At 47.0% G+C, this 12,134-nt stretch overlaps 1 protein-coding gene across 1 annotated transcript; it reads right to left on the bottom strand.

Annotated features, from left to right (window-relative positions):
- Positions 1–3,351: 3,351 nt before the first annotated feature.
- LOC103371123 (kalirin-like) lies at positions 3,352–11,863 on the bottom strand. The gene is made up of 16 exons (XM_008300350.1): positions 11,818–11,863; positions 11,642–11,742; positions 11,275–11,406; positions 11,082–11,195; positions 10,783–10,853; positions 10,645–10,711; positions 9,804–9,907; positions 9,643–9,712; positions 8,880–8,966; positions 8,543–8,635; positions 8,131–8,181; positions 7,858–7,935; positions 7,103–7,288; positions 6,847–7,018; positions 5,840–5,985; positions 3,352–5,755 (listed from the first exon to the last, which is right to left on the bottom strand). Exons 4-16 carry the CDS (start codon positions 11,112–11,114, stop codon positions 5,570–5,572), a joined length of 1,344 nt encoding a protein of 447 aa, XP_008298572.1. The 5' UTR covers positions 11,115–11,195; positions 11,275–11,406; positions 11,642–11,742; positions 11,818–11,863; the 3' UTR covers positions 3,352–5,569.
- Positions 11,864–12,134: the final 271 nt, after the last annotated feature.

Raw genomic sequence — 12,134 nt, 5'->3', positions numbered from 1 at the left:
GGTGGCAGCGTCATGATAGAACCACTTCTTGGCAGTAGACTATGGTGATTACAAGTGTTTCCGTGTTCACTGTAAGGAGACACTTGATGAAGACGTTTTTTTGTTTTGTTGTGTTCCATAGTTGTCTAAACATAAATAAGAAAAATCAACGTGAAGCTGGTTCGTTGTGTAGTTTTGTCAAATAAACGCCACATGCAGGTAGTTTTGGATGAAAAATGAAGTTTATTACAAACAACGACAGAGAGCTGTTAGCAGTCAGTTAGCAGCTGTTAGTTCTGTACAAATAACACTGTTTGATTGGTTAGTTGAGTTTGCCGTTTGGCAACAAGGCGAGGTCTCAAACAGCACCCTACGCCCTCTGCAGTGCACTATTCACCACCCTGAACCTCAGCACACGGCCTCGTTTCCACGGTGCAGCCTCCAGCCTGCACCGCTTCCTGCTGTGGGATCCATCGTGTGCTACTTCACAGCCTAAACCCTCGAACGTGCACCAGTTCCATCTGGAACTCTTCCCAGCGATGAGGAAAACCTCCCATCGGGCACTTTTCCTTTCACCCTTCATAGTGCACTACCTTCCAACCTACAACATCCCACAATGCACTGCTCCCACCTCCCACAGTGCACCGTCGCCATCTTGTGCCCTTTTCAGTGCACTACAGTCCGCCCTCAACCCTTCACGTGCACTCCGAGTTCACAGGTCGCTCGTGTTGCTTAACGATATTCAACCTTTCTTGGACTTTTGTTGAACAAAATGATCCTCGATTCCTGAAACAGGGAACAAAGTGGCGTCTGCTTTTAGTTTCAGTCGGCCGATTGGTGCCGCGTTCACGTGACGTTGGAATTTAAACACCTTGAATTAAGGTCTGTTGACTTTCAGGCACTTGTGCAGTAATCAGCGCCGGTCAGTCATAATTACACGTGTTGGACGTTGGTAATTACGACGGCGTGACGTGAACGCAGCATCCAACCACATTACATGCAACACACGCCTCGGCATCATCTCTGAGAACACAGTTAAGAGACACGACGTTGGTTCAACTTGTGTTTTCTTGTCACCATGTTTTGGTTGAATTCATGGAAACTTTACACCTTGATGGATTTCAGGGAAATGCAGATATGAAGCATTTTACTGCCACATGTTTTCCAGTTAACCCCCCAAAAATTAAAAGACTGTGCAGAAGATCTCCTGTAAATGTTTCCAGGAAATGTAGAATAAAACCAGTTTAACTTCCAACTTAAACCAGCGTCTTTCCTGAACCTCCATCGAGATGTTTTAGAGGTCTACATGTGGGTCTCGGTATCTTCTGTCCAGCATCCAACCAACAGAAACACTTCTGCTTCCAGACATCGTTCCCCAAAAACTGTTTCGCAGCGTAAACAGATAAAGACGTTTTTCTGACACTGATAGAACTGACGAATGCGGAACACGTTGCTTCGAGATGCCGTCGGCGTGTGTTGCCCTTTAGGGAGAGTTTAGGTTTGTTCTCGTCGGTCTGAATACAGCTCTCACAGGACGGATGATCCTGTTCTGGATGTGGTGCTTACATGGACTCCATATTTAGTTCCTGAATCAGTTGCGTTCACATAACCAGGAAGCTCATTACCTGTCCTCATCTGGTTGGTTAATGTTAAGACTAATTTTGCTGTTGACTAAACAGAAGTTTAAATTTAGGAGTGTCTAAAAGTATTTGTGTTTGTTGTGGGAGTTCAGCTAGCAACGGTCACATGACAAAGACTTCTGTGGAGGTTAATGACCTCCAATCAGGGCTCTAGTATCTAATAATAGAGGTCGTAAACTTGGATGGTGTTCCTTTAATCAGGTGACTGATGTAACTGGTTCAAAATGGCTTCCTCAGCGTATGCTAGCACGTCGACTGTATTCATTTTAGTTGTGATTGATAACAGAGTTGACTACTGAGTGGCTTAAAGTTTGCATCCCTACTCTGTGTCTGCCAACACCACATAACATTCTCCTAGATAATAATAATCACGTATCGTAGACCAGCTGTAGTACCTGGTTGTTCCACCAGGTGGAGCCTCTTCCTGTTTAATCCTGTAGAGACCAGAGGAGGCGTCACTCAGACTACAGCTCATGGTGGCAGCAGAGAGCATTGTGGGAGTTTAGCAGCACCGGGACCATGACAGAGACTCTGAGGAGGTTCAGGACCTCCAACCAGAGCTCAGGTGTAAGTCAAGCTCAGATAAGTCAGGACAGCGCTCCTAGAGCCTCCTGCTGATACAGTTTCGTTAAAAGAAAGAAACCATCTATGTCCAACTGGACTGACCATCCCTCAGCAGAGGTGGAGGTCTGAAGCATCACCTCTCACCTGTTCACAGTTCAGTCCTAAGATCTCTCCTCAGGAAGATGAACCCACATCCACACCGAGCCACAGAGACCCTAACGAACCCCACTGTGTCAGGGGGAGCACTAACGACCTGCATAACGAGGGGGAGGAGCAACAAACCTCCAATTAAAACCTAAACTCAGGTGTTAATGTCTCCTTCAGGATATCAGGATGTGGAACTCCCAACTAGTCAGTCAGAGCTGATGGAGCCTCCTGGATGGAGGTGGAACGTCTTCAAGGAACTCAATCAGTCCAGTTGCTACCATGAATCTGCCAGAATGTTTTGTTAGAAGTTGCCGTGATCGGCTTGATCCCAATCGTAGAATTGGTTCTGGACCATCCCTAACTGACAGTAAGCACCGGGTCGGACTTTGGCTCGAACACGTGTTTGCATGTGAGCGCTGTCTTGAGGTGGACTAGAACAAACCAAACCTTCCCGTAACATTCCACCTTCAACCCTTCGTGGTTCGCTCGGCCCTCCGTCGTGCACTGTTTCCCGCCGCGGTGCACTCGACTTAAGGACCGGGGTGTTGTCTGAGAATGGCACCAGAGAGACAGAGAGAGAGACAGAGGTAGAGAGAGAGACAGGTAGAGAGAGAGACAGGTAGAGAGCGTGTTGAAGGTTACAGCTTCGGTTTTAGTAGAAACAGACGGTCACAGTTAGGTTGTGTTGCTGCCGTCGGACGGAGACGGACGGTTCAGCGGTTGGACGTCTGGTCTATATACAGAAACAAGATATGCATAATCAGAATATCCAAACTCAACCAAAGCTGGCGCCGCCACGTTAGCCTCTCCAACGCCGCCGCCGCCGGTTGCCATGGTAACAGCAGCGCTGGGGAGAGATGGGGGGGGGCGGCAGCAGCTCTGGTTCGCTAAAAAGACAAACAGAAAACAAAAAACAAAACAAAAAAAATGGGTGTCACCGCAAACACAACGAGTCGTCATGGCAACGCTACACCGGGACACCGGCTAACTGTCCGTGGAAAAACACACACACGGGACGGCGTCACTAACACGCTCTCTCTCTCACGCACACACAAATATTAATATGACAAACAGTTTTTTTCTCTCTATTGAGGTGAAAAACAGACTCGTATTATTCTTAATTATCATAATCATCATCATCATCGTCATCTTCATCATAGCAGTGGTGTGTGTGTGTGTGCAGTGTGTGTGTGTGTGTGTCCTCAGTCTGTTTATACACACTATGTAACAGGACAGACAGCTCAGTTCTGATTGGCCGGCGGGTCTTTTCACCTCTTCTTCTCCTCCAGGAGGCTTTTATTAAATTTTTTATCATTTTTTTTAAAACTGTCTCTTGTTGCTAGGCAACGGCAGCTTCCTGGAGTCAAGTTCTGATGGGCGGTGGCGGCGGTGGAGGTGATGTTGTGGTCATGGGGCCTCCCTCCCTGTTTGTGTAGTCATCAGTGTGTGATTGGTTGCTGGGGGCGTCCAGACGTCTGATTGGACGAGGTGAGGACGGAGGAAGCGGGGGGGCAGGTCGGTGTGTTTTGGTTGAATGTTGAAGCACCAGGAAGGAGGGAGGAGTTTAACAGTACCTGCTGCTGGGAATGTGTGTGTTTGTGTGTCCGTCGTTCAATACCGATCTGGAAACATTCAGTCATCAGGCGTTTGACCGCTGCAGGAACTCGAGGTGGCGCCGACGCTCACAGGAACAGCCCCCAGGTCAGCCTTACCAATAACAGACACTGGACGTAACTCCAGTTCTGTGGGTTCAGGTTAGAACAACGGAGGTCTGCTATGTTAGCAGACTGGGTCTTAGGTTGCAGGAGAAGAAGCTGTTGGTCGACGACGCTGAGACATCAGAAACAACTTGCTCGTTGATGTGTTTAAAACTGTAGAGGAGGCGGACCCTCGGACTAGTTGGTGTGGGCGAGCAGAAAGCAATTTCTGAGTTTAGCTAGTAGCAGGCAACATGACAAAGACTTTTGTGATGCTTAATGACGTCCGGTACAAACCGAAGTACCTGGATGTTCCATCGGGTGGAGCCTCTTTGTGTTCACTAGTATAGTTACCCGAGAAAGTGGTCAGCTGGACTATGGGCAGGTCATGTTGGCAGCAGAGAGCATTTTCAGGGTTTAGCTAGCGAGCTAGCTAGCTAATGGGCACCATGACAAAGACGTCTGTGATGCTTAATGACCTCTGGCCAGAGCTCTTGAATTCAAGATGAACTGGAGACCAGCAGGACAGCGAGCACTGTGGCTAACCGCACATGCCGATGGATAAAAGCAAGCTGGAACAACGTCGTCTGTCCTTCAACTGTTCTAATGACTCATCAGTTATTGATCAGAAAGGCTGCTGACGATCGGTTACAACAGGGAACGGTTCCTGTGGTCGGAACACAAACAGAAGTTCAGCTCGTAAGTTCCTGCAGTGGAAAACGGTCTTTTATTCCAGTGAAGAATGTCGAGCCTGAAGTGTGGCTCCGCCCACCTGTCCGGTTCCCAACATAAGGCTCAGGTCCCCTTTGAAGGGCCGCACGATAAACCTCAGGACGTTTAGAGAAAAGAACAATCGTGTTCAGCTACAGAAAGATGTTTTAGTTCTCGGACGATTCTGTAAAATATTAGATGATTGGACCTCAATGGCTGCCGTTACAGTACACGGTGGTCCAGTCGGGTTAGTATGACACGAACTCTCCCCAAGTCCACGAGAGTCTGAATAGATCCTTCCTGTCCATCCCAAAACCAAAACATTTGTCTCAATAAGCGTTAGTTGCTATTGGTCGGCTGTTTTATACCTCAGGTAATCATTTAAATCAAGTTTTGGTGTCACTTTCACCTTCTAAAAACGGAGTGTTTTCTGCTTTTCTTTGACTCGTATGACAGTAAACTGAATATCTTTCTGGTGTTTTATGTATCGACACCCTTCTGTCCTTCCACGTGAACACTGTCCGTTTAATAGTCAGTGTTTTGTAAAACTTAAGACCAAAGCTAAAAACTTTACTGGAGTAACGCTTTGTTTCTGAGATGATCTATAAGAAGACAGACGTGATGAGCTTCAGTTCAGCCTTGAGGAAACATGCAGACGTTTTTTTGAGACCGGAGTGTCGGACAGGCGGACGTGGCCATCTTCAGCGGGTCTACGAGTCCCCGACTTGCCTTTGACCCTGTTGGTTGGTACCTGGAGTGCTCGTCAGTGTGTGTTGACAGTAAACCAGAATCTGACCCTGCTGTCGGTGTGTTTGCTCCTGTGTGTGTGTGTCAGTGTGTGTTCAGCACGCTGCGCGGCACCCAGCCTTCGGCGGCCGGAGAGTCGCTGTTCGCCGGCCGGTACACCAGACTCTGACCCTGCTGGTTGGACGCCAGGATCTGGACCTTCTCCCCCCGAAACACCGAGATCTCGTCCTCCCGAACTGCCACGAAGTCCTGCAGCACCAGAACCAGCTCCTGAGGGGAGGAATGTCGACCGGCGTTAAGAACCAGGGCGAGGTCAGGCTTAACGGAAAGACGGGTAGATGAGGGAATCCATACCTGGTCGTCCTGCTCGCTGTCTGGAGGCGGCTGTGGGGCGTGGCCGTTCGGAGTGGGCGGGGCTGAGGGAGGTCGCCCTGATGATAGTGGGCGGGTCACCGAGATCCCGCCCTCCTTCCTCTGGTACTCGATGGGAGACTGGAGCGCTGTGGAGACGGAAACTAAGAGTCAAACAGGATCAGACTAAACCCAGACCGGATCTGGACAAGTTCAGGATTTAAGGGGGTTTGAGGATCTGAAAGGTGATTTAATGACATCCAGGTTGGTTCAAAAGGAAATGAAGGGTGTTTAGGAAGATGTGAGGATGTTTAAAGGTAAGCTTCATCAGATGTCAAAGATCGCAGGTGTTTGTGGAGATTCAAAGATGTTTTAAGTGACCTGAGATGTTGAGGAAAATCAGGAACATTTCAAGAACACCGAAGAAGGATTTTAGGAGATTCAAGCATGTTTCTGAAAGACTGAGTTCTGAAGGAACTGAACAGCTAATATAATTCAGACAGATCGAGGAATGTTTTCGGGGTTTTTAGGGAGTTTCAGGACAATTTCAGGGAGATTTAATCATTTTGATGGTGGTGGATCGATCTAAGGACGTCTGTAAGTTAAGCACATTGAGGAAGCTTCAAGTGTGTATTTATTGGAAGATTAAAACATATGAAAGATGTTAAAGATGGAGACCGAGCAATGATTCAGGGAAATTCAAAGACATTCAAGGGATATTTGATCCAGATAGATCTAAGGATGTTCCAGGTATAAATGAAGGGTATTTAGGGAGAGTCAAGGATGTTTTAAGGAGGTTAAAGTTGACAGATAACTTATGGATGTCAGATTTAATGGTTCAGTGATGTTTTCGATTTTAGATGTTTTCGGGACGATCAGAGACATTTGTAAGAATCCGTGATGATTCATGAAGCCCTATAGTTTGTGAGGTCCAAGGAGAATTCAGGAAGATTCCGTGATATCAAAGGAGATCTGAGGATGGAAAAGACGAGATGCAGGGAGTTCCTCACCTGACAGGAAGTTATTCTGGGCGTCCAGCAGGGCGGCAATGGTCTCCACCCAGGTCATCTTGATGCTGCTGGAGGACGCCTGCAGCGTGAAGCGTTCCGCCGAGCCGCGAGACCACAACACGAACTTACAGGGATCGCCGTCCACGCTGTCCTGCATCGCCAGGTAGCTCACCTGTTGACACACAATCAGAACATTAACACGGTTGCTGCCTTTGTAAATCTTACCTGCCCGTTTCCACAGTGCCACCGGTCCCACCTTGATGCTGTTCTTGAACTGGTACCCCGGGTTGTTGGAGCCTTTACGCAGGAGCTCGCTGAAGATGATGATCTGCTCGAACAAGAAAACCCTTCGCTCTTTGCTGCGAGACAGAACTCCTCCGTCCTGCTCCCAAACGCAGAAGGTCTCCTGCTGCAGCAGCTTCCCCTGAGACGTCAGCTTCCCCTACAGGTGAGGACGGACAGGTAAAGACTTCTGTCTCTTTATCTACGCTTCCATTCAAATTTAGTCCAAAATTCAACTACATTTCTAAAGCATCAACAAAAGCAAAACAATCTTTATGAAGCTCTGTTATTTTGAAACTGCATTAATCATTTTTGACCACCTGGGGGCGACATAGCTGCTCAAACAAATAAAAAACTGAAAGTACTTCACCTCAAAACATAATTACTTGTGGGGTTCCTCAGGGTTCTATTCTTGCTCGTTTATATTTTCAGTTCAGTTAGAGCTAATTAATTTAATCACCTTTTGGCCACTTGGGGGCAGCAGAGTAAACTGGGTGCTTGACATTTAGCAACATTTAAAATGCTTTTGTTAATAAATAACAGCCAATAAAAGGCACAAAGTGTGACGTAATCAGACATTTAGACGGACAGGTGAGTGGACAGGTGCATAGACAGGTGTATAGACAGGTGAGTGGACAGGTGGACAAACGGGTCAGTGGACAGGTGAGTGGACAGGTGGACAAACGGGTCACTGGACAGGTGAGTGGACAGGTGAGTGGACAGGTGTACCTCGTATCCCTGCAGGCGTCCCAGGTTCATCATGTCGTTGCAGCGTTTGGGAACCAGTGACATCAGCTCCACAGCTTTCTGCACATGAAACACACGGTTGTTAAACATTAAAGACGCTTCGGTTCCCGTCCTGGTGAATCATTTATATTTTCCTTCTGCTGTGGTTGAAGGACAGAACCACAACGTTTCATGTTCTCAGCTCTTCAGGGTCAAACCCTTCAGTAAACCTGTAAATGTAAGACAAGCAGACAGAGAGAGTGAACCTGGACTCACCTCGATCTCCTCGCAGTCCAGTCCTGCTTTGGACGTATACTTGAGGAAATCCTGATGGACAAACGCAGGTACATCAGGTGTTAATCAGACAGATTTAACCTGAACATCTGGAACTATTACAACAAACACGTGTTAGATCGGATGAAACTGAACTAGGAAGGTGGTTAGCCCGAGTGCAAGTCCAGACTCAAGTTCCGAGACCCGAGTCCTGGGTCAAGACGTAAATCAAGGTCAACCAGTTCAGACTCAAGTCATGAAAGTTAATTATCAAATTCAAAGACATAAATATACTTTTACAAGTGAAAACGTTGAGTTCAAACCTCACAGCGCCGCTTCTACACAGCGAACACTTGTTTTTGTTGTTTGTGTAACAGCTAACGAAGACAGACTCGTGTTAAAACTCCGTACGGACCTTAAGCAGCAGCTGGTACTTGGTGATTCTCTGGATCGGTTTGATCAGATAATCACTGATGGACATCCGGCAGCTGATCTCGTGCTGGATCTCCTGCAGACAGACGGACAGATTGAGTTGGTCCCAACCAGACTCCATTCAAAAACCAGCCCGTTTCGTGAAGTCACTGTTTGACTTGAACCAGGACGGATGTTTTAAAGATAAAATTAAAGATGAAGATAAAAACAGAAAGTTGTCAAAATACTAAAAAAATCAAAAAATAAATATATATATATATAAAATATCAACAGATTCAACGTAAAAAATGAAACATGAAAACAGAACGAAGCAGCGTTACCTCGAAGAAGGTCTCGTACTCGATGACGATGAACTCCGACCTCGGCTTGTTCTGACAGTAAACCACGTACATGTGCAGACGCCGCTCCTGCAACAACAGCAACACCCGAGTCAAGACCCGAGTCCAGTCCTGAGCCAAGTCCAAAGCCAATTCAAAGTCGCAAATCAAGTTCTGACTGAAAGCCAACATGTCTCGAGTCAAGACCAGGAGGTCTGAGGTCAAGATCAGCCTTTCTTCAGTCAAGTCTCTGACCAAGTCCCAAGTCAGGTCTCAAATCAAGTCCTGTGTCAACACAAACAAGTCCCAAGTCAAATCCTGAGTTAAGTTTTGAGTCAAATTCCAAAACAAGTCACGAGTCAAGACCAAGAGGTCCAAGTAAAAATCAAAAAATCAGTTGAGTTCCAGGTCAGGACTATCAGGTCCCAAGTTGATTTCTCAGTTGAGTCTTAAGTCAAGATGCAAGTCAAGTCCCAAAACAAGTCCTGAGTCAAAACCAACAAGTCCTAAATCAAGACCAAGTCCTGAGTTATTTCCGAAGTTAGGATTGACCGAATTCCAGGTCAAGTAAAGACCAAAAAGTCCCAAGTCAGGTCTCAAGTCAAGACCACCAAGTCTTGAGTTGAGTTTCAAAATTAAGGTTCAAATAACTATCAAACAGTTCCAAGTCAAGTCCTGAGTCAAGACCAAACAATTCTCCAGTCAGGTCAAGTCCTACCCACGTTGTAGACTTTGTCCAAAACAAGTCACTGTTTGTAGAACTCACGTGTCTGATGAAGAGGTCCGCCAGGAGGTCGTGGTTCTGGACACAACGTTCTAGTTCCACCAGGAAGAAGCTGGAAGAAAAGAACATCCACAGTGAGCTGACAGGTTGTGTTGGTTAGTGTGTCTGTTGTGTTGTTTTGTGTGTCTGTTCGTGACACGGACTCGCGGTGCCAGTCGTAGATCTGCTGGATGTTGCCGAACACGATCTTGTCTTTTCCCCGCATGTCCTCCGGGATTCCTCTGACCTCCAGCCGCGACATGAAGCCCTGACAGACAGAAACAGAGACAGACTTAGTTTCATTTACCTCGAGTCATGTCCCGAGTCAAGAACCATGTCAAGCATGAAGGCGATACCAACAATTCCTGAATCAGTTCCTGGGTCAAGACCCAAATCAAGTCCCAAATTGAGTCATGGGTCAAGTCCGGAGTCAAGTTCTGAGTCAAAACCAACAATTCTTGAGTTGAGTTCTTAGTCAACACTTAAGTGAAGTCCCTGGTCAAGACCTGAGTTGAAACCAGAGTCAAAACCAACAAATCCTGAGTCAAGTCCTGGGTAAAGACCTGAGTCAAGTCCTGGGTAAAGACCTGAGTCAAGTCCTGGGTAAAGACCTGAGTCAAGTCCCGAGTCAAGGCCTGAGTCAAGCCCTAGGTCAGACCCAAATCAAGCCCTGGGTCAGGAGCCGAGTCAAGTTCTGAGTCAAACCAACAAGTCCTGAGTCCCGAGTCATGTCCCGAGTTAAAACCTGGGTCAAATTAACAGGTCCTGAGTCAAGTCCCAAGTCAAGTTCTAAGTCAGAAACAAGTCTTAAGCCACATTTCAAAATCACGGTTCAAGTAAAGACCAACAAGTCCTGAGTCGAGTCGAGTCCTGCCCCGTAGACTTTGTCCAAACACGAGTTTCATTTCATTTGACATTCAGCCGATTAGATGTTTTTTATTGTTTCTGTCATTTTAATAAAACATAAACCTGGAGGCACAACGAGTGTAAAACCAAGTTCCTCACCTCGACGATCACCCCCAAGTCCTTCACGTAGTCCTTCTCTGATTGGACCATCTCGTTAACGACGAACCTGCACAAAGACAAAGTCTCGGTTCAGACGAGTTCCCCTAAAGCTCATGTTTGAGTGTTAGTTCTGCTCACATTCGTCCTCTCAGCGCCTTGTTTCTCTGCTCCGTGTCCGACTCGTTCGATCCCTGATCCGAGTCCAGCGCCTGCACACAGAAGTGACTCGATTTACAAAAGAAAGTTAAAAAAGTAGCCGTCAAGTCTGTAAAATGACCGAACCAACACTCGTGTTTCTAGTCGCTGTCGCTGAACTGTCCGTAACCGTAGAAACACACGGATGTGTTTGAGGTTACGTCGAATATATTTTAATTCAGTTTATGGAAATAAAGCGAGACATTTTTATTCATTTCTCAGTTTGAGATGCTGTTCGTCACCTCGGGGTTGTTCGGGTCTTTGATGATCTGCATCGGTGGCGGCAAGGGGGTGGGGCCTTCCTCCTCTGGCTCCTCCTCCCCGCCGCTATGCCCCGCCTCCTCCTTCCTCGCCTTCTGGGGAACCAAAGAGAGAAAATGACTCGGTGCTCCTGAATAATTTGGTCTTTATTTGTTTGCTTGTTTGTTTGTTTACCGCCTGTGTGTTGCCCGTGAGGGGCGTGGCCAGCTCCGGCCGGTTGTCCCGCCTCCTGGTTCTGATTGGAGGTTTCTTCTGTCCGTCAGCTTTTCCTTGACTCAGCCTGCGGACCGGACTGGTCAACCAGCGCTGCAACAGGACGCAGGTCAGTACTGATACATGGTAGTGGGAGTACTGCTGATACCAGTACTGCAGTATAAATACATGACTGCAGTATAAATACATGACTGCAGTATAAATACATGACTCAGTAAATCATCTGGACTCATTAAAACGGGTCGTCTGACCAAACTAAACAAAACCAAACAGAAAAGAACCATCTCTTAATAAATCCAGTCGACCATCTTCCCGCCCTGCTTCCTACCTTCAGCGTGTTCCCGGTTCCCGAGCCGCTCCGTTTGGGTCCCGGAGACCCGGCGGCGCCCGGAGCTCCGCCCACAGCGAACACGGTCGGGGAGGTGACACCTGAGGAGGAGCACAGACAGGTGAGCGTCGGGTTTATCGCTTCAGTTACGTTAAATCAGTGGCGAGAGTTCGTACTTTGGCTGCCGGAGGACGGAGGGAGGCCGGAGCCGTCGAACACGCTGGAGTCTGCAGACACACAACAGGAAGTAACCATCAGCTGATTATTGGTCATCGATTCCACATGATTGATCGTCATCTGACACACAGACAAACCTTCTGCTGCTGCAGCTGTTCAGTCTGTGTTTACATTTTATTTACTGGTATTTCTTCTGATTTTATTTTATTATTGATCGTTGTTTATGAAACACAAACGACATCACTCATCGTTAATCAATATTTGACTTTATGAAACTCTTTCTTAGTTACATGTTTTATTATTTTATTATTAATTG

The sequence above is a fragment of the Stegastes partitus genome, unplaced genomic scaffold (assembly GCF_000690725.1).
Source record: "Stegastes partitus isolate 25-593 unplaced genomic scaffold, Stegastes_partitus-1.0.2 Scaffold1529, whole genome shotgun sequence".
Taxonomy (NCBI): Eukaryota; Metazoa; Chordata; class Actinopteri; family Pomacentridae; genus Stegastes; species Stegastes partitus.
The sequence above is the reverse complement of the archived record's forward strand: the minus strand, read 5'-3'. Positions and strand labels throughout refer to the sequence as shown.